General features: G+C 41.2%; 1 protein-coding gene across 1 annotated transcript; it reads left to right on the top strand.

Moving 5' to 3' along the window:
• The first annotated feature begins 1,579 nt into the window (after positions 1 to 1,579).
• On the top strand, positions 1,580 to 16,736 carry NOM1 (nucleolar protein with MIF4G domain 1). The gene is made up of 11 exons (XM_027715498.1): positions 1,580 to 2,764; positions 3,532 to 3,656; positions 4,595 to 4,790; positions 6,773 to 7,096; positions 7,610 to 7,720; positions 8,822 to 8,989; positions 9,575 to 9,696; positions 13,476 to 13,608; positions 13,978 to 14,109; positions 14,813 to 14,922; positions 15,785 to 16,736. The coding sequence occupies exons 1-11, from the start codon at positions 1,580 to 1,582 to the stop codon at positions 15,960 to 15,962; spliced, it is 2,784 nt and encodes a 927-aa protein (XP_027571299.1). The 3' UTR covers positions 15,963 to 16,736.
• Positions 16,737 to 18,149: the final 1,413 nt, after the last annotated feature.

The raw sequence follows: 18,149 nt of genomic DNA, 5'->3' as shown, positions 1-18,149 counted from the left end.
TTAAAAGCACCTAATATTTTCTCAAATTATATTCAGCTGTATTTGTCTTGCATTCTGGCATGCTGCTGGATTACTGTTATCAATAAATCTATAAATAAGATGCAAAATGCATGGAGCCATCTGTGCATGAATAAAGAGTGGCCCGGCAATAAATTACAGCATAATATATAGTTTAAAATGTAGCAAAGGGAATGCCTTGACAAATCAATGCAACGTATCTTGTCACTGAGGGTGAAAGATTCATTATGCATCACCCTTGAGAAAGCTAGATTTCTGAGGCATGGGTCATCTAGGACATATGATGTAATCAGAGAATATGGAAAAATGCATAGAAAGACACAACTAATCTTCAGAGTAATAAAGCCATATTAAATTTTCAGGTAAAATATAAGTCCTATGCAGTACTTCATTGTCCAAGAGAGGTCAGGAGCGCAACAACAACGAACAAAATGAAGCCTGATTTCCTATGGATTTGGTCCCCACAGGAGATTCCAGACCAAACCTTTTTCTGAAACTGGGTCATATGTGCTGGCTTTCAGTTATGTTTTTCTGGTGTCTGCTGAGGTCTAAGCTCATCTGGTGGCACTTTTTTCAGCCGAGAAATTCTTTGCTCTGCCCAGTTTTTGATGAAACTGGGGGAAATTCGGTGTTTTAAGAAACTCCGGGCATCTGCCAGACATGACTGGAACCGGCACGCACCGAGCAGGCTGCATAGCCCCGGAGCACAGCAAAGAGACTAAAAATAAGACCAACCAGCAGGTTTTCCTGCTGACAGCAGCAAACCACCATGGAACATTTAATTCCTGCTGATCACATAGACGACAGACAAGTTGTCACTGGCTGTGCAGAGCAGGGAGGATACGTCCCTGTGGCAGGGACACTTGTCCTGCACCCTGCTGCGGATGGAAATGTCCCAAGAGCAGCCAGCACTTCCACAGAGACCGTGGACGTTGTCTCTGGCACGCTCAGGAAGAGACACCTGAGCTTGGCAGGGTTGGAAGGGTTTAAAATGTGGGTCTGGGCAGGTGGAGGAGAGGCCGGGATTCTGGTGTGTCTCAGCACCTTGAGCAGCATCAGCAAGAGCCTTATGCCCAGTGGGGGCCTTGTGACCGCAGCCAGGGCTGTGAGAGACAAATTGTTCCAGTCCCTGGTGTAAGAAGATAGACAAGCCTTATGTTTTCTTTCTGGAGCATGTCCAGAGAAGGGCAATGGAGCTGGGGAAGGGTTTGGAGCACAAGTCCTATGAGGAGCAGCTGAGGGAGCTGGGGGTGTTTAGCCTGGAAAAAAGGAGGCTCGAGGTGACCTTATGGCTCTCCAACAACTGCCTGACAGGTTGTGGCCAGGTGGGAGTCAGTCTCTTCTCCCAGGCAACCAGCGACAGGACGAGAGGACATAGTCTCAAGCTGTGCCAGGAGAGGTTTAGGTTGGACATTAGGAAGAATTTCTTCACAGAAAGGGTGATTAGACATTGGAACGGGCTGCCCAGGGAGGTGGTGGAGTCACGTCCCTGGAGGTGTTTAAGAAAAGACTGGAAGTGGCACTCAGCGTCACGGTCTAGTTCGGTCAAAGGTAGGACTCGATGATCTCGAAAGTCTTCTCCAACTTAATTGACTCTGGAATTCTTAAATATATGTATGCACAAAAGGGGGGATCTCTACCGGCGTGGGGTCACAAGGGTCCCTCCCCTTCCGAGCTGGGGCGGCCTGAGGCGCCGCCCAACAGGGGGCGCTGTGCCCGCCATGGCGGCCGCGCGGCGGAAGAGGCGGTGCGGCCCTGCCCCAAGATGGCGGCGCCCAGGCGCGGCGTGGCGGCGGGCGGCGCGAAGGGGATGAGGCGGCCGGGGGCTGCCCGCGCCCGCCGCGGCGGCAAGCTGGACCGGCTGCGGCAGGCGGTGCACGACTTCGTGCAGGCGGCCGGCGACCAGCCGCCGCTGGCCCTGCTGAGGGACTCAGAGAGGCAGAGCCGCAGGAGCCGTCGGGACGCCAGGAAGGAGAAGCGCAGGCTCAAGCGGAGCCGACGGCGACGGCTCCAACGCGGGGAGCTGGTGGAGGCTCCCACCGACCCGGACAAGCCTGCTCCTGCCAAGCCGTACTCTTCTAAACCCGCTCCGGCCAAGCCTGCTCCGGTCAAGCCTGCTCCGGCTAAACATGCTCCAGCCAAGCCGGTTCCTGCCGCTCGCCCCGCAGCCCCGACCTCGCCCGCCGCCGGGAAGCAGCGGCCGGGTCCGGTGTCGGCACCAACATCGACAGCCCTTTCGGCCCCCTCGGCCGCCGCCGCCGCCTCGGCGCGGAAACGGGCCCTGCTGGAGGCCAACGAGGAGGAGGAGAAGGAGATCCGTCGGCTGGAGCGGCAGCTGGGGCTCGGGAAGCGGCGCAGGAAGCAGGAGGGGCCCGCGGCCGAGCGGGTACCGCAGAGTTTCCTGCGGGACGGGCTGGGATACGTGCTGGGAGCCCTGGGCACCCGGGCTGGGCTCAGCAGGCTGTGCGAGAGCAGCGACGACGAGGAGGAGGAGGGAAAGGAGCAGGAAACCAAGCCAAGGCCGCGGGAGCGCCCGCCGGAGCCGGAGGACGACGACGAGGAGGAGGATGATGAGGAGGAAGTGAAGGATGATGATGAGGATCAGGAAGACGCCTCAGACCCCTCCGAGGGGGATGACGAGGAAGGACGGTGGGAGAGCGAGAGCTCGTCCTCATCCCCCGAGAACGACGAGGAGCCAGAGGCCAGCGAGCCCCTGGAGCAGGAGGAGGATGAAGAGGAGGATGAGGTAGGAGAGGTGGGATGTTCGCCTCTGATAACACAAACCTGCTGCTCAAAGGACATGCGGCGACCAGAACACAGAGCAGAGTTACATCGCCTCTGTAAAGCACAGGTGTTTGCTGTCCAGTCGGGCCACGTGAAGTGTTGTCCTGGTTCAAAACCGCACCTGGCCCAGCAGCAGTGTTGACTTGAGAGGTCTACCAAGACCTAGGGACAGCTGATAGACATGGAGAGCTGATAGACACCACCCCAAATCAGGATGGTGGCTGGTAATACCTAAGGCACGTGGGATCTGGAGCTACTCTGGCTTTAGAGTGTGAGAATATCCTTAAGCGCTTCTACTGTGGGCAAAGACAGCTTGTGTTAAAATTAGCATCTGTCACACACCGAAGTGTTACTTCTAAATGATCCCAGAGGTCCTGCCTGTGTTAGTTCTTGTAGCATGAGTGGAGGAGAGGAGGTCACACAGCCCTCATGGTGCTAACCTAAACTGTCACTGGTAAAACCTGGGTAAAACATAGGATGTCAGGTTTCAGTAACGTAAAGAAAATTTCATGTATAGGGAAGAGGGGCTTTCCTGCTGTCAAGTTGGTTGTAAAGGGCAACTTCTTGCCTACTTCTTTTCTGTATTTTGTTCCTTTGGCATTGGTTATTAGATAGTAAGATTTATCTTTAAGGTTGGTGTATTAATCTTAAATAGAAATGTATGTTGGTGTTCAAGTATTTAAGATCCTGGTTTCATCTGGTATCTTGTTTTCTTCTTTTCCTGGTAAGAGTCATAATCACAGTGCTACAAAGTATGTTCCCCCTCAAGTAAGGAGAGCTCAGGAGACACTAGATGACAAGAAAAGAGAAGAATTGGGAAGACTGAAGAAAATGGTGAATGGCCTCATTAATAGGTAATGTAATAAGGAAAGTTGTTAATCTTTCTGGTTCAGTGTGACAGTGCTCATCAGTCAAAGCCAAGTGACAAGGATGTGACTTTTCTCTCCACAAGCTGATTTTAAGTTGGCAATCATGTCTGCTATTGTTAAGAATAATTATCTGTGTTGATATAAATTCTTCAAAGTTAGTCATTATAGACATTGAAAAATCTAGAAAATAAATTTAAGATTGGGCAGAATTCCACACAGCAGTTGCCTGCAAGTAGTAGGTATAATTCACTAAGTGTCAGTTGGAATACGCTTACAAAAAACCCTCAGTGTGAGCTTTAACTCCTTCCCAAAAAAGCCTCTGTTTTGTTTTTTTTTTTAATTATTAAATTTCTCCAGCACTATGACTGAGAAGGAGCAACACTTCCTAAATTAAAGTACTTCAGAACAGAAAAAAATAATGAACAGTCATTGTAATTTTAGAATATTTTTTAAATAAGAAATGTAATGGCATTTTACCTGTTATCTGTAATATGCAGACTAGAGTTTGTTCAGTCATTCGAAATTTGATACACCTTGTATGTTACAGTAGGAATTATTTGCATAGTTCGTTTCTTCAAAGACTGTGATGTGCTACAGTTACAACTGCTAAGCACAGTCTGTTCTCTTAATAAATCTGTTCGGTGTGACAGTAAGCACATCAACAGTGCTTTATAAGTGCTGCTAATGTGTTTTTACATGTAAATATTTTTTAAAAAGCTACACCAGAATTAAATATATTACTTTTTTAGTTTAGTGAGCACAGAAAAATACAAAAGGCTCCTTCCAGTCATTTTTTCAATCTTAAGTCTTTTCTTAAGCCACTCTAATTTCTCTAAAAAAATTATTGTTTGCTGGGTAAACTCAAAATTGTGGAACTGTGTAAAGAGAAGAGAAAGTGAACAGTGGATTTTGTTTCTCCATAGGTTGAGTGAACCAAACTTGTCCTCCATTAGTGGACAGATGGAAGAGCTCTACATGGCCAACAGCAGAAAGGACATGAATGACACTCTGACAGATATTCTCATGAACGCCTGTGTCACTGCGGTTGCCATGCCCACGAGGTTGGTGATGGAGCATGTCCTTTTGGTTAGCATTCTTCATCACAATGTAGGAATTGAGGTAATTCTTGTGTCTGGGACTAATTTTGTTTAATAATACACAATGTAGAGTGTTTTCCTTGATGTTTTGTTTTGATTGCCATGTCATTTTTAAATGCGTGTCACTAAAAAGCATCTTTAGTTGAGTTTCATCAATAATTGTAACTTATTTGCAAGGTGTCCACAAGTGAAAGGGTCCAAGTCTGTTGCTTTATCTGGTTTTATTTCCTCCATGAGTTACCACTGGTCAGCTTTAAAACCACCATTTTTTCATCAAAATCTTTCTGCATCCAGGAACCAAAAATTTTTAAACTTCAAATTCTCCCCCCTTTAATTACACTAATCCATTTCTATTCTCTTGGGTATTTGAGGGTATTGATTTTGAATTATGTGTATCCAGATAAGAAAAGTGTTACAGTTACAGAAGCCCTTTCACACTGGTGGAAATAAGTTCTTTTCTAACCCAAATCATCAGTGGAATTAAGTAGGTATAATAATGCTCCGGAATATAAAAAACTTCAAAAAGCATGGTAGTTTTGGGGGGAATTTTCTTCTGTGTTTTTAAACCTGATGAATAATTGAGAAAAAATCTCTTTTGCTTACTGTTAGGGAAATGCTGAAGCTACTGATGTCAAAGATTTTAGCTAATTTCAATGAAATGTCTGTCAGGGAACTGAGGTGCTTTAGCACCATGTTCCCATCATATTACACTTTTTTTTTTCCTACATCTCAATGCAAAAGGTGTATGGATGCAAGTTCTTGGGTTTGTCATATAGGCCTGAATACTGGCTCTGAAACCATATTAAATATCAGATGGATGCAATTACAGCAGCTTTCTCCGTGCAGCCTTGATACTAAACTTTTATTTTGTCACCCTTCTGCTTGAATGGCAGTTCTGACTGGAAATATAATGTAATACTACAAAGCTGTATTAAGAACAGAATCAAAATCTTCTCAGAAGTTGAAACTTTGCAAAATACCTGGTGGTGAGGTTTAGATACAGATATACTAATAGGTGTCAGAAATTGGTAGATGATATCCAGACTGTGTTCTGTACCACTGGCTTGATTACACAGCACCTTTGAATCCAAGACTGAAGTATTTCAGTTTACTATAAAACCCTATTATTTTTTTCTGTAAAATAAATGTAGAATATGCATTACATGAAAGTGTGATAGTACAGCTGGATTGAAGATTAGGTTGAGCAATGCAGAAGTTGAGATTCCAGTAGCTGTGTTTATACATTTGTGCAGTCATTGGATAGTTAAAACCTGAGCTAGTCAAGACTTGTAATGCAAGTCAGTGCTGCTGCTGGGACTCCTGGTTTTCATAAGAACAGTCAGCAGATTTTAGCACCATCATAATGGGTAGAGTCTTGTTTAGCAGCAATGTTGTGGTATGCTTTCTAATATCAGTCTTGAGCATCAACCCTCTCTTCAGAAATACAGAGATTCCAAAATTTCTTTTCTAAACTGTATCATTGACAAATGGCTAAGAATTATCCTCACTTCAAAATCAGCCTAAGCTGTGAAAACTCGCTATTTTGGGGGTTGTTTCACAATATTATTTTTTATCCCCCTGTTAAGGATTTTGTTCTGGAATGCTGAACTCAGTGATGGGTTTGGCTTTTGATATACAGCTTTTACTGGATGAATGACTAGCAGTAGCAGCATGCTAGCCTGACAGCTGGAAAATTGCTTATATCTGTCCATGAAAATTATGTAAACAAATGCTGATGTATGTGTTTTTCTTGTGCAGGCTTTAAAAGACAACTGGATGTCATATATGAGGTGTAAATAACAAACTTTTTTGAAAACATCACACCACTTAGATGTTTGTGCATGCAAATTTAGAACATCCGTAATAGTTGAAAGGAGCAACAGTATTTCTTTAAAATTAACAGTGGCAGTGACCCAAAAATAAATGTTTTACAGATGTCTGTAAAATCTACTTACAGTTAACTGCTGGATGTTTTTTTTCTCCCTTTAATGGAATTGTTGCCAGGTCGGTGCTCACTTTTTGGAAGCTGTGGTGAAGAAATTTGATGAACTCTGTAAAAGTGATGCTGAAGGGAAAGAATGTGAAAATCTGCTTGCCTTGATTGCTCATCTCTATAACTTCCATGTGGTTCACTGCCTGCTGATCTTTGATATTCTGAAAAAGCTTGTTAGCACTTTCACTGAAAAAGAGATTGAGCTGATTTTGTTTCTTCTGAAAAACGTGGGCTTTTCCTTAAGAAAAGATGATGCTTTGGCTTTGAAGGAACTGATTACCGAAGCCCAGAGGAAAGCAAGCACAGCAGAGAAGAAATTCCAGGATCAGACGAGGGTATGTGTGTGTTTTTAAGGATTTTATCATCTCAATAGAGTTTAATAAGTACCTGGATACATTACTTAATTTAGAAAAATATTTTCTGCTATGTTCTACTTATGTTCTAAATTACCATTAGTGTTTGGTTGTTGCATTCATTTATTTGCATTCTTCTTTTCTGTCTTGCTCTGTTAGTACTTAGGACACAGACACCAAAATGCTTGTGATGGTGACACAGGACTGTTTTATGTCTTATGCAATGGACAGGGCTTCTGTTTGATGATGCTTTGTACACTTCAAAAAATGGTCACTGAGACGTGGTGTTTGACAGATTAAGCTTTGAGTTGGAGCTTGTACACAAATTAATATAATAGGGGTAAAGTAAACATCCATTTGTAGTCATGTAATCTAAAACCTTTGTTTCCAGCTGAGCTGCTTATTCTCACAGAGTTGTAGTTTCAAAGTACACTCTCTACTGTATTTAATAAACCCACAGCACATAAGCCACAGAAACATTTCTTTTCCCAATAGGTTCGTTTTATGCTGGAGACTATGTTGGCACTAAGGAATAATGACATGAGGAAGATCCCTGGTTATGATCCTGAGCCAGTCGAAAGACTCCGCAAGTTGCAAAGAACACTGGTGAGAACTTTCTTGGCATGTGTAGCCCAGTTATCCTTAAACCAGGAGTAATTATCTGTATTGTATGTTGGCTTGATGGACTGTAGTATTTTAATTCATTTAACAGTCTGAAACTGGTGGACAGAAATCACTTCTTATATCATTAACTTTTATCTCCTTGTCCAGCCTTCAGCAGAACAGTTTGAGAAAGGACATAAATACTTAGCCAAAGACTTTGCCTCAAAGTCCTATAAAAGGTATATGAAAAAGATTGTTAGATGTTTAATGATTGTGTAGAAGAAACGAGTCAATATGACCAGTTCTGGTTTTGGATGCGCACACCTGCTCCCTGCTTCACCAGAATTATTTTGGAAGTCTAACACTTCAGAAAAGCTGGATGTTCCTTCTTCTTGTTTGTTTGTTGTTTTTTTTTTTTGTGACAGAGGGCAGTTTGTCTAGAACAACCCAGTATAAAAGGGATGAAAGTAATTTATAAGTGCTGGATGTGCATATTAGTATAATAGGCCAGACAAAAACAAGCTAGGTAACCTAGTTTGTAGAATTTCCTCTCTTAAATTTTCACGGTCTTCCTGATACACTTCTAGACTCTTTTGTTGAAAATTCTTATTTTGTTCAGAGTTTAACATTTTTGTTATTTGAACTGTGCAGCACTTAAGGCAGTTTCTAGTGTCGTTTTATTTAATCCCAAGTGTTCAAAAGGAAAATTGTGACCAGATTGTAAGATGCTGCAAATCATCGGTATCAGCATTGTTGGAATTCCAGTCAAATTTTGTGATTGGAAGATGGCTACTTTTTCATTTATTATCTCCTTTTTAAAATTAAAAAAATATCAAGAGCTTCTACATGTAGATTTAGCCAACTTTTTGAATTTCAAAAATTACAGCATATGGGGAGCCTGTAAATCCTTTTCAGGCTGCTGACTGAAACAAAGGTTGGGCAGGAAACGTGGGAAGACCTTTATGGAGATTAACTTACCTGTTTAAAGTATTTGTTTAAAAGTAATTTTAAGTAATTAAAATATTTGTTGTTTTCTTTTTAAAAAAAAAAATGTTTCAAATAAAAGCTTTTGTGTTGGTTTTTGTTTGTGTTTTGTCACTCAAGGTTCGCAGCGGTGGTTCGGGAAGAGACACTCAGCTCCGCGTCTCCCTGGAATCTCTGCTCAGTGCCGATCAGGTTGGTCGGTGGTGGATCGTGGGGTCATCCTGGAGTGGAGCACCAATGATCAGTGATACAAACAGCAAGGTTCAGCAAAAACTGCATTTAGGAAAGGTAAATCCAGGCAGTGCTAGTTACAAGTCTTAAGTGTTTGTGATCTTTTGAAGGTTCTTCTTACAGGTGAATAAGTTCATTTCAGAGCCCACCAAAAAAACTTTCACGGACACTTGTAAGACTGTAAATTCTGCTGTTATGTTTTTTTAAAATGTACTGATGCACTTCACAAAAGCTGTTACTACAAATATTTTGGTATAGCTTGCTGTTTCTTATCCTGTGGAATTGCAAAAGTGAAAGAAGAGACTTGATTTAGAAGTGGATTTGCTAGTAGTGTTGTCTATCTGTGGCATATATCCAAGCTGATTCTAAAAGTAATGTGGTGAGATGGTCATGGTGACTTACATCAGAGAAGCACGTCTTAAAAAATGATTGGCACAATTAAAATGGATTAAAATGTATTTCCATATTTGAAAAAGCTCCTGATGATGCCCGTGCCTCTGGACAAAAGCTCAGGACCTTTGGATTGCTGATTCACAGTTTACTGGAGAGCTTCATTAGTGGTATTATTCAAGGCTGCACAGAAGTAGCTTTCTTAAATCAAGCATAATTCATAACTATAATAGCATATAACCTTATTTTCAGGTGAGTTCAAAGATAATGGAGCTTGCTCGGAAGCAGAGAATGAACACTGATATCAGGAGAAGTATTTTTTGTGTCTTGATGACAAGTGAAGACTTCATGGATGCCTTTGAAAAGCTGCTCAAGTAAGTACAGACTAGAACAGAAGACAACCCAGAACTAAAAATAGCACTGAATGGGTTGGAAAAATAGCATTAAGAGCATTTAATTGATAATACAATTAAAAGAAGTGAATAGCTGGGGATCCACGTAGGGTGAAAAGGTAGGAGAAGGGACCAAAACCCTGTTATAAGGGCTAATGGGGGCACGCAGAACTGACTGGCAGTCAGAGGAAAGGTGTAGCCCCTGTTCTTGTCACTCACGGCTATAACTGTGATTTATGGCATCTTTTGGCATAAGGAGCCTGTATCTTTTTGCATTGGAGCTGTGTCCCAGTCCAGTGGATGGAAGGCTGTTGCAGGCTTGTTCCCTTACAGAGACAGACCAAAAGACCCTGCAGAACATCTCTTGGTTTTGTAGCTGGATTTCCATGGTTTCTGTACTTCTGCCACTTCCTTGACTTCTTGCCACCTTGTTAAGCCATCTTGTAGGTCTCTGCCCATACTTGCATGACCTGGTAGTGTTCTAGCACCTCCACTTCCCTCTTGCAGAATTTATTAGCTTTGGCTTTGCTCCAGGGTCACATTTTACATTAAGACCAGTTTCCTTACCACTTGGCAAACAGCTCTTTAGAACAAGATGTGATCAGGGAAAACCTCAAACTAACCTATTCTTTGTGTTTGTCAGAATATTAATTGTAAGAATATTAAGTAAGTGGGAAGGGAGAGATCAGGTCTGAACTTTTCTGTCACAGCCTTGTAATTCAAAGGAATTGTTTTGCCAGGGTGGCATGCAATTATTTAATTTGCTTACCAAACCAAAACAGACTTTGTAATAAAGTCAACTAATATTTGATTAAATGCCACTTCTGCAAAACACAGCTTGAATTTAAGACTGTGATGGAGTCATTCCAATATCTTAATACGGCCTGTTCAATTAAAAGAAATTAGCTGCTGCTGCTGCAGCTCTTGCCAAGACCTGGTAGCTCAATTTGCAAATTGGGTTTGACTCTCATCTGTACTATTTAAACTAGTACACAAATCTGAATACATACAGGCTTGGCAGAAAAAAAACTCTGCAAATTGCCTGGTGTGTGTTGGTAAGGATTTTGTGCAGCAAACTCAGAGAGGGGAATTCCCTAATCTGCCCACATCTGGCAGAGTATAGTGAAAAGTACACAGAACTGTCAGTGAAGGAATTAATTTCAATGTGAACATGTGTTTCAGAGTGTATGGGAATTTATATTCATATGTTTGTCAGTCTCATGAGGAAGAGCATATAAAGAAGTATTTTAACTGTTCTTGTTGATTGACCTTCTGCTAGGTCTGCTGGCAGAGTTGAGGTGAGGCTAAAGGATAATTTAAACTATTTAAAATCCGGGCTGCTGTAGTTTTGCTAGTTCTTCTCCTCCTTACTGCAAATGAAAGCAATTAGTTTGAAGCCAGAACAGTTCCCTGAAGTGGCTCAGCTTGTGATTGCAGAGGAGTCAATGTAAAGGGAGGGTTGGGAAATCACTGGAGACAAAGAAGAGAGCCAGCGACTTGATCTTCTTCATGAGATTGAAAGGCCACACCTCCTTCACACCCACAGTTTCACTCAGGAGAGGAAGTGAATGCTGCTTCAGTTTGATGGAAAGGCAGTTTTAAAAGTTGTTTGGTAGAGATAAGGAATGTGAGAAACTTTGCATCACAGAAGATATTAACACTTTTTAAGAGGCTCACTTATCCTGTTGTAGTGGGCTGTGTAATTCAGGATAGCGAGTATCTACGAAAGTGATTGTATCTACTGAAATAATTTGAGCTGACTTTTAAAAGGTGGGTTTGAGAGTGTCTAATTTTGATCTGAAGGCAGTGATAGTCTTGGACTTCAGCTGGTGACAACTAACCCACTTAGAGGCAGGCTTCTGCTGGCAGTAAATAACCTACATCAGAGGCAGTTATCCCATTTAATGGTGGGAAATTCTTAAAGCAATCAACACATACGAGTCCGTGGGAATACTGTAACTCATGAATGATTTAACTGGTGAGGTGGTTGCACATTCTTTATCAGATATTATTGGGTTTATGAAATTTGTACAGGTTTATGGTGAAGCTCAGCAGTGAAAGACAGTCCAGACTCTTCAAATTTAAATACTTAGGAATGCTAGGTCTGAAAAGATACAATACTGCTAGTTCTATGAAAACGTGAAGGTAAGAACAAAACTGAATATCCAAGTGTTGTTACTTGGTTACAACTGTCTGGCAACATGAGTATTTCCTAAATAAGCAAGTTATGATAGAAGTGATGATAAAGAAGGAAAAAGAGAGTGTACCAAATTAGTAATTACAGTGTAACTTCACGAGTCATCTATTAAAAGCATGTCCAGTGGCTGAAAACCTGTATATTTGTAAAAAGCCCTTTTAGTTGCTCTGTACTAAAATCAGACAGAACTTGGCTGATGAGGGAGCAGGTGAGTTATATCACAGACACAGCACTCACAGTGATGGTCTCTTTTGGAGAAGCAGACTTCTAAGTTTTCACTGCTCATTAGCAATCAGCCTAGAAATCATCACAGATTTTCCTATTGTAAAACCTTAAATTCTGTGGAGTTTTGGCTTAACCAGCAGTATTTTTCTCTGTTAATCTGGTGTGTCTGTGATCAAATGCAATGCAGATGTCTGGGGGTGTATACAAACGAGAGGTAGTAGAATCAAGCAATGACAAACTACTCTGCAGGCAAGTTCCAGTGGAGTCAAACCTGGTTAGAAAGTATGCTTGAGTTGTACTAATGCCATGTGAAACTTGAGCTTGAAGCAATGAGAAGAATTTTGTTTGAAATTTTTCAGATTATAATACAAAGCATTTTTCATTTTAATTGGTTTTAATGCTGCCAAGCATTTGGCAGCCCTAGAAGTTAAATCATGTTATTCACAGACCAGGTGCATTGCCAGTTAGTTACCATTCCCTGCCAAAGTGTCTCAGCCCTCCTTTAGACTGGAAGGCTGTTCAGTGCTTGGCCTTCATACAGAGGCAGCCAGCATAAGTAGTCATAGATACTGTTTTCTTCAGGCTTTTTTCTAAGGTGCTTTGAAATCACTGACTGCATCCTCTTAGGCTGCTATCAAACAAAAATGGATTTCAAGTATGATGGAGTGGACATACAGATTAAAAAAATTCATATCACCAACGAAGTAGGAAAAACACCTTAGAATATTTTCTTATCCCTACTAAGTACCACGGAAGTGAAGCACCCTGGACGTGTTTCTCCAGATAGGCTTACAGTGAATCCAAAGGCTGTTTTTCCTCCCATGGCCATAGGTACAAGTGTGAGATAACAGCAACAGGGCCCTACAGTTCTTGTTCCACTGTTTAACCTTTGTAGTGGTATCTGTGCAGCAGCATTTGCTGCAGTCCTACTGCTGTGCTCAAAGGTACAATCATAGTAACTGTGCCCTCTCCTCTATTTTAGTTTGTGGAGAGCTACAAACATGGAGGGGGCTACCTTTCCTTTCAACAGGGAGTGATTACACTTGCATCATTCCACTTCTGTCTGTTGAGGTCTTGCTCTTGCAGCCACTCCTTTAACACCCATAATATTGTAGCATTTCCACATTGCCATACCAGGATATTGGTTTAGCTCACAGTCCTAAATTTTTGAGTCCATTCAGTACTTTAAAGGCTTCATAAGAACTTTATAACAAGTAAAATTTAATGTGATGTTTGGAGGGTTTTTTAAAGTATTACTCTCAGATGTCGACTGTAGCTCTTACTTGCATCAGTAATTTTTTCCTTACTAAATGATTCTCATCCTCTTGCTAAATTTTAGGCTTGGACTGAAAGATCAGCAGGAGAGAGAAATAGTTCATGTTGTCCTGTACTGCTGCTTACAGGAGAAGACATTTAACCCCTTCTATGCATTTTTGGCTAACAAGTTTTGTGGATATGAAAGACGATTTCAGGTAAAGAAAAACCTGTTCCTTCTTTGGTTTAGTGTCATGACTGTGGTTAGGAAAACAATTATTAAATACCTGAGGATGGATGCATGCCTGTTAGGATCTTGATCCCAGGGAAAAATTCTGCTGGTATAGCTGTGCATTCAGGAAGGCATACTTGTGGTCAGATATGAGTAGGAAATAAAATGACTACTGGAGAAGGTTTGCTTTCTTCTGTTTCATGCATTTTAAAAGAATTGGAACAGTCTGATCAAGCATTTCTGTTAATTAACAGAGGGCTCGTAAAGAATAGAAGGTCAATAGGTTTGTTATGTTGTTACTCATTTAAACAGCTGCTTGATTTGTAGGATTACTTTTTTTACCTTTGACCCCTAGGTGACATTTCAGTTCAGTATTTGGGACAAAATCAGAGACTTAGAAAACCTGTCAGCTGCTGCCATCTCCAACTTGGTTTCACTGTTGGCTCACTTAATAAGGACAAAGTCACTGCCACTTTCAGTTCTCAAGGTTGGTGTGTCTCTTTCCAAATCTTTCTTTGTTTTCCTTTCTTTTTCTAGTTCTGTGGAAGGTGTGTTTTCTCTCTTACCTAGATGGTACTTTAGCTGATTATGCTAAGACAAAATTTGTTCTAAGCTTAGCAAATTATTCCATTTGATTACAGTAGTGCTGTCATTTGGGGAAAGGAGAACCTGTGGTGACCCGGGCATACAGCAAATCTACAGTTTTAAGATTATTTTCTTTAGAGTATCCAGAGTTGGAACTGAGACTCCTTCATTAACAGGCTTTAGCAGTGGATTTTGTGCTATGATTTTTAGCTGATGTTGATTTTTATTAGACAAGAAAGGAAATCTACTGAGCATCTGGATTTCAGAATGGGAAGTCCATAGAATCTTATTATAAGAATAGTTGAAATTAAACAGGCAATTAAATGGATTGTCCTAGGTACTTATGAAGTATTTACCTAGTTGATAGATTACATCTGGTGTTCTGGTACTAGTAGACTTCTATTCCTTAGAAGATTCTCTGCTTTCCTTATTGATTGGCTTTTGGAGGCAGCATTCTCAGCTAATTCTTCTGTGCCAAAGTCAAGACTCAGTATATGCAGAGGCCAGTTGGTGTGCTAAGAGCTGTTCATTTGCTGTTCATTTAGAAGAGAAGACAGCTGTTTGAAATACTTGAATTAATCTAATTCTCTCCCTCTGCCTACCAGGTAATTGAATTTAGTGAACTAGACAAACCCAAAGTCCGTTTCTTGCGACAAGTATTAAGCACACTGTTAATCAAAGCAGATGCTGAAGAACTGACTGACATTTTTATGAGGTAAGTGATCAGAGAGATCTCCAGGGAACCCTTGTTGGGGAGTAATTAGGAAGATAAGAAGTTTGCTTATTTTGTTTGGAATTACACGATGCCTTTTCCACACATCAGCCATCCCTTAAAAGTCAGCTCTCCTGGATGACTGCAGGAAGTGTATCACTTGTGTGTTGGCACAGGCTCTGACAGAGATGCAGCATAACGAGTGTTACACAAACTAAAGCTTTCAAATATTCAATGTATCATGTTGGTGAAAGGATTTTCATGAGCAGAGCTCTGTAATTACCTGTTTCCCTTATTGCTGTTCTACCATCTGTGTGCAATGGGATTCACTCTGCCAGCAGTCATTGCTAGGAGCTATGTTAAGAAGGAAAAATAAAGTAGTACTAATGAGGGAGAGGTTTGGGGGATTTCTTTATGGGGTTTTCATCAACACTGTCTGAAAAATCTTATTTTTGATATGAGACTGGGTGGCCTGAAGAGGCTGGGAAATCTCCATCCTTGAAGATGCTGAGGACTTGAGTGGATAAGACTTGCAATGTCACATGAAGCGAGAAGAAATTAGGTGGTGATCTTTTAACACAAGGAAGTTTGAACACAGTGTTTGCCTCATTTTTTGCTGTAATGTAATTGTTTACATAAAGCAAGTCTGAGGCTGCAGTATTCTATTTTATTGTTGAGGGCCAGTTGTATGTTGAGTGTTTGGGCTGTTTGTCAAACCAGACTTGGTAATTTGAAAGCCTCTTCAATAAAGCTCCTTTTATAGGTTGGGGTTTTTCTATGTCTCTATTTGAAGAAGATGAAGAAAATTAAGAAACTTCTGAAATGGCAGAAGAGTAAATAATATTTTTTATCCGTATCTTTACAGGGTATCAGACAACCCCAAACTGGGAATGCTACGGGAAGGCTTGAAACTCTTCCTTACCCACTTCTTACTGAAACATGCACAGGCCCAAAAGAGTGCTGAAGAAGCTAGCTTGTTAAAAGAAAGAGTTGAAGTAGCAACCAAGGCTTTGGAGGCAAAAGAACCCAAACTGAAGTTATAGTTCTGTTTTTCTGATAAAACATACAGAAAAATATTTCAGACCCAAATAATTGAGAATGAGGAGGGCCATTTTACTCTAAAGGATTAATTTTTTAATGTAAATATAGTTACTTTGCTCTACACACTAGTGAGAGGTTTAATTGAAGGGGATACGAGGCCTTTTTGGAGAAAGGGAAAATATATTTTTGTCATGTCCCTTTTTGATACAAGTGCTTCGTGTTGATAGTTGGTATCTGGAGAAGAGGCTGAATTTCTCTTCCATGATACTCTCAGTCAGCAGCAGTGTTCTGCATTGCACATTCTAACCTTTTGAAATTGTAAAATAATGGCACCATAAATAATAAAGAAGCAGCCTTAACTAAAGGCACTTGCCTAAAGAAAGGGGCCACTAGATGGCACAAGTACTGGTGAGTCGGTTTGGGAAGAAATCAACTTTTTTTCCTTAAGTGTTGGAAGTTATTTGCTAATTCTGTGAATTGTTTCCCTGACTGTTGGTCAGGAAAAAGATCTTCAGCTGGATTCAAAGCTCTCGTAAAGTGACTTGAAGATCTGACTTTGCCCAATTATATTGGGTTTAGACATCACAGCATAATTTTATTGCATTTTTTTAGCCTGTTTTCCACAGCTTTAGAATTGGATTTGCCTAGTCACTTGTGTAAAAAAGATAAAGAATATCATCAATATGAATATTTAATAAGAGAACACCTTCTTTAAGAATTTGCTCACATCTTCCAATCAGATGTTTAAAATAAATGGTGTACATTTCTGTATAACACACTGTTAATGGTTTGTTTCTTTTGTCACCTTACCACTACACGTTAAACTGCCGTTTTTATAAATGCTTTGCTTTTTGTATTAGTTTTATTCTAGCTGGCCTGGCAGGAAAGGAATGACCTTAAATTGGGTGGAGAGGGGAAAGTACTTTCTTGTCTGCAATGTGTATCTACATGATCTACTTATGTTGGAGCTGTTGGCCCTATTTCTGTAGCCAGGCTGGCCTCTGGTGTTCAGTAGGCCACCTATGGTGCCTCCTAATTGCATTTGATAGCAATTGATCTGTTCCTGTTGGGAAAAATTATTTTTTAATCCAATTGTTGGATGTAGAATCCTTTGCTTGCTCAGGTGTGTGAGTAATGTTTTCAGGCGGAGTAGTGCTTCCCCCAGGAGCCAGGGAGCTGTTTTTCCTCACCTTTCCTCTGTAGGGAGCAAGGTGTTCTGGGAGCAGAAAGATCCACTTTCAAAACCCCAGGTTACACTAGCAAGGTAACAACTAACACAGAAGAGAATTACTATCAAAAGAACAAAGCAAGATGCTTTTTTTCCTCATGTTTCATATCATTGGCAGCTTTTAAGAGTACAAAACTGCCCATTTCCCCACAGTTGCATCATAGATGCAAAAAGACAGAAGAATAAAAAAATTAAGTTACAATATTTCTGGAATTCATGCCAATTAACAGAAACATGGGCAGCAGCAGAATCGACACTATTTTGATGGCTACAAAAGTCACAACTTCAGGCAGTGTGAGCTGCCTTACAACCAACCACACCAAACCTTGTATTTAAGTTTTGGAGTGTGGACTCAGGAGAAAATCTGTGCCAGCCCCTAGAAGCTGGCTGCTGTGGAACGCATGGGACTCAGTGAGTAAAAATTGCTCCCCCTAGACTGCAGCAGCCACCTAATTAATTACCTTTTCTGTAGGAGTTTAGGTAGACCCAGCGTGTGAACATGTTTGTGGTTTAATAACACCTAAATGGAAACACATTGCTCTAGCAGGGAGGTTGAGGTGACTTTGCTCCTTGAGATAAATCTCAAACCATCTTCCTTAGATCAAGGGTGACAGGCTGCCTGTCCCTGGTGTGACCACTGTGCTCAGTGATCAGAGCTGACCACGCTTTGCTGCAGTGGCAGGATTGCCAGGAGTTTTATGGGTCTGAGTCTATTCACTTGCTGCAGCTGCCTGAGGCAGTGGATGCAGGTGTTGCTGTGCAATTAGAGGGGATGGTTTTAACCTTACAGTCGAACATTGCAATTGCTTTTTTTTTTTTTTTACAGTGACACTTGAATTAGTTATTATTTATCCCAAAGGCTGGTATGTTTTGTTCAAACTTAATGTTATCAGAGCCATTCCTTTGTTTCTGAGGAAAACAGTTTTTACCTGCCTGCGGCTTTTATATTTGCCATATTTAT

This window comes from Pipra filicauda, unplaced genomic scaffold (genome assembly GCF_003945595.2).
Source record: "Pipra filicauda isolate LSUMZ 115617 unplaced genomic scaffold, ASM394559v2 scaffold420_size638996_pilon, whole genome shotgun sequence".
Lineage (NCBI taxonomy): Eukaryota > Metazoa > Chordata > Aves > Passeriformes > Pipridae > Pipra > Pipra filicauda.
The sequence above is the reverse complement of the archived record's forward strand: the minus strand, read 5'-3'. Positions and strand labels throughout refer to the sequence as shown.

What these genes read in the sequence shown, in the direction of transcription:
- NOM1 (XM_027715498.1), top strand. Translation starts at nt 1,580, where the DNA reads ATGATCTCGAAAGTCTTCTCCAACTTAATTGACTCTGGAATTCTTAAA. An exon ending in GATATGAAAGACGATTTCAG is followed by an intron (nt 13,609 to 13,977) that starts GTAAAGAAAAAC and finishes TTTGACCCCTAG; the next exon opens with GTGACATTTCAGTTCAGTAT. An exon ending in CTGACTGACATTTTTATGAG is followed by an intron (nt 14,923 to 15,784) that starts GTAAGTGATCAG and finishes GTATCTTTACAG; the next exon opens with GGTATCAGACAACCCCAAAC.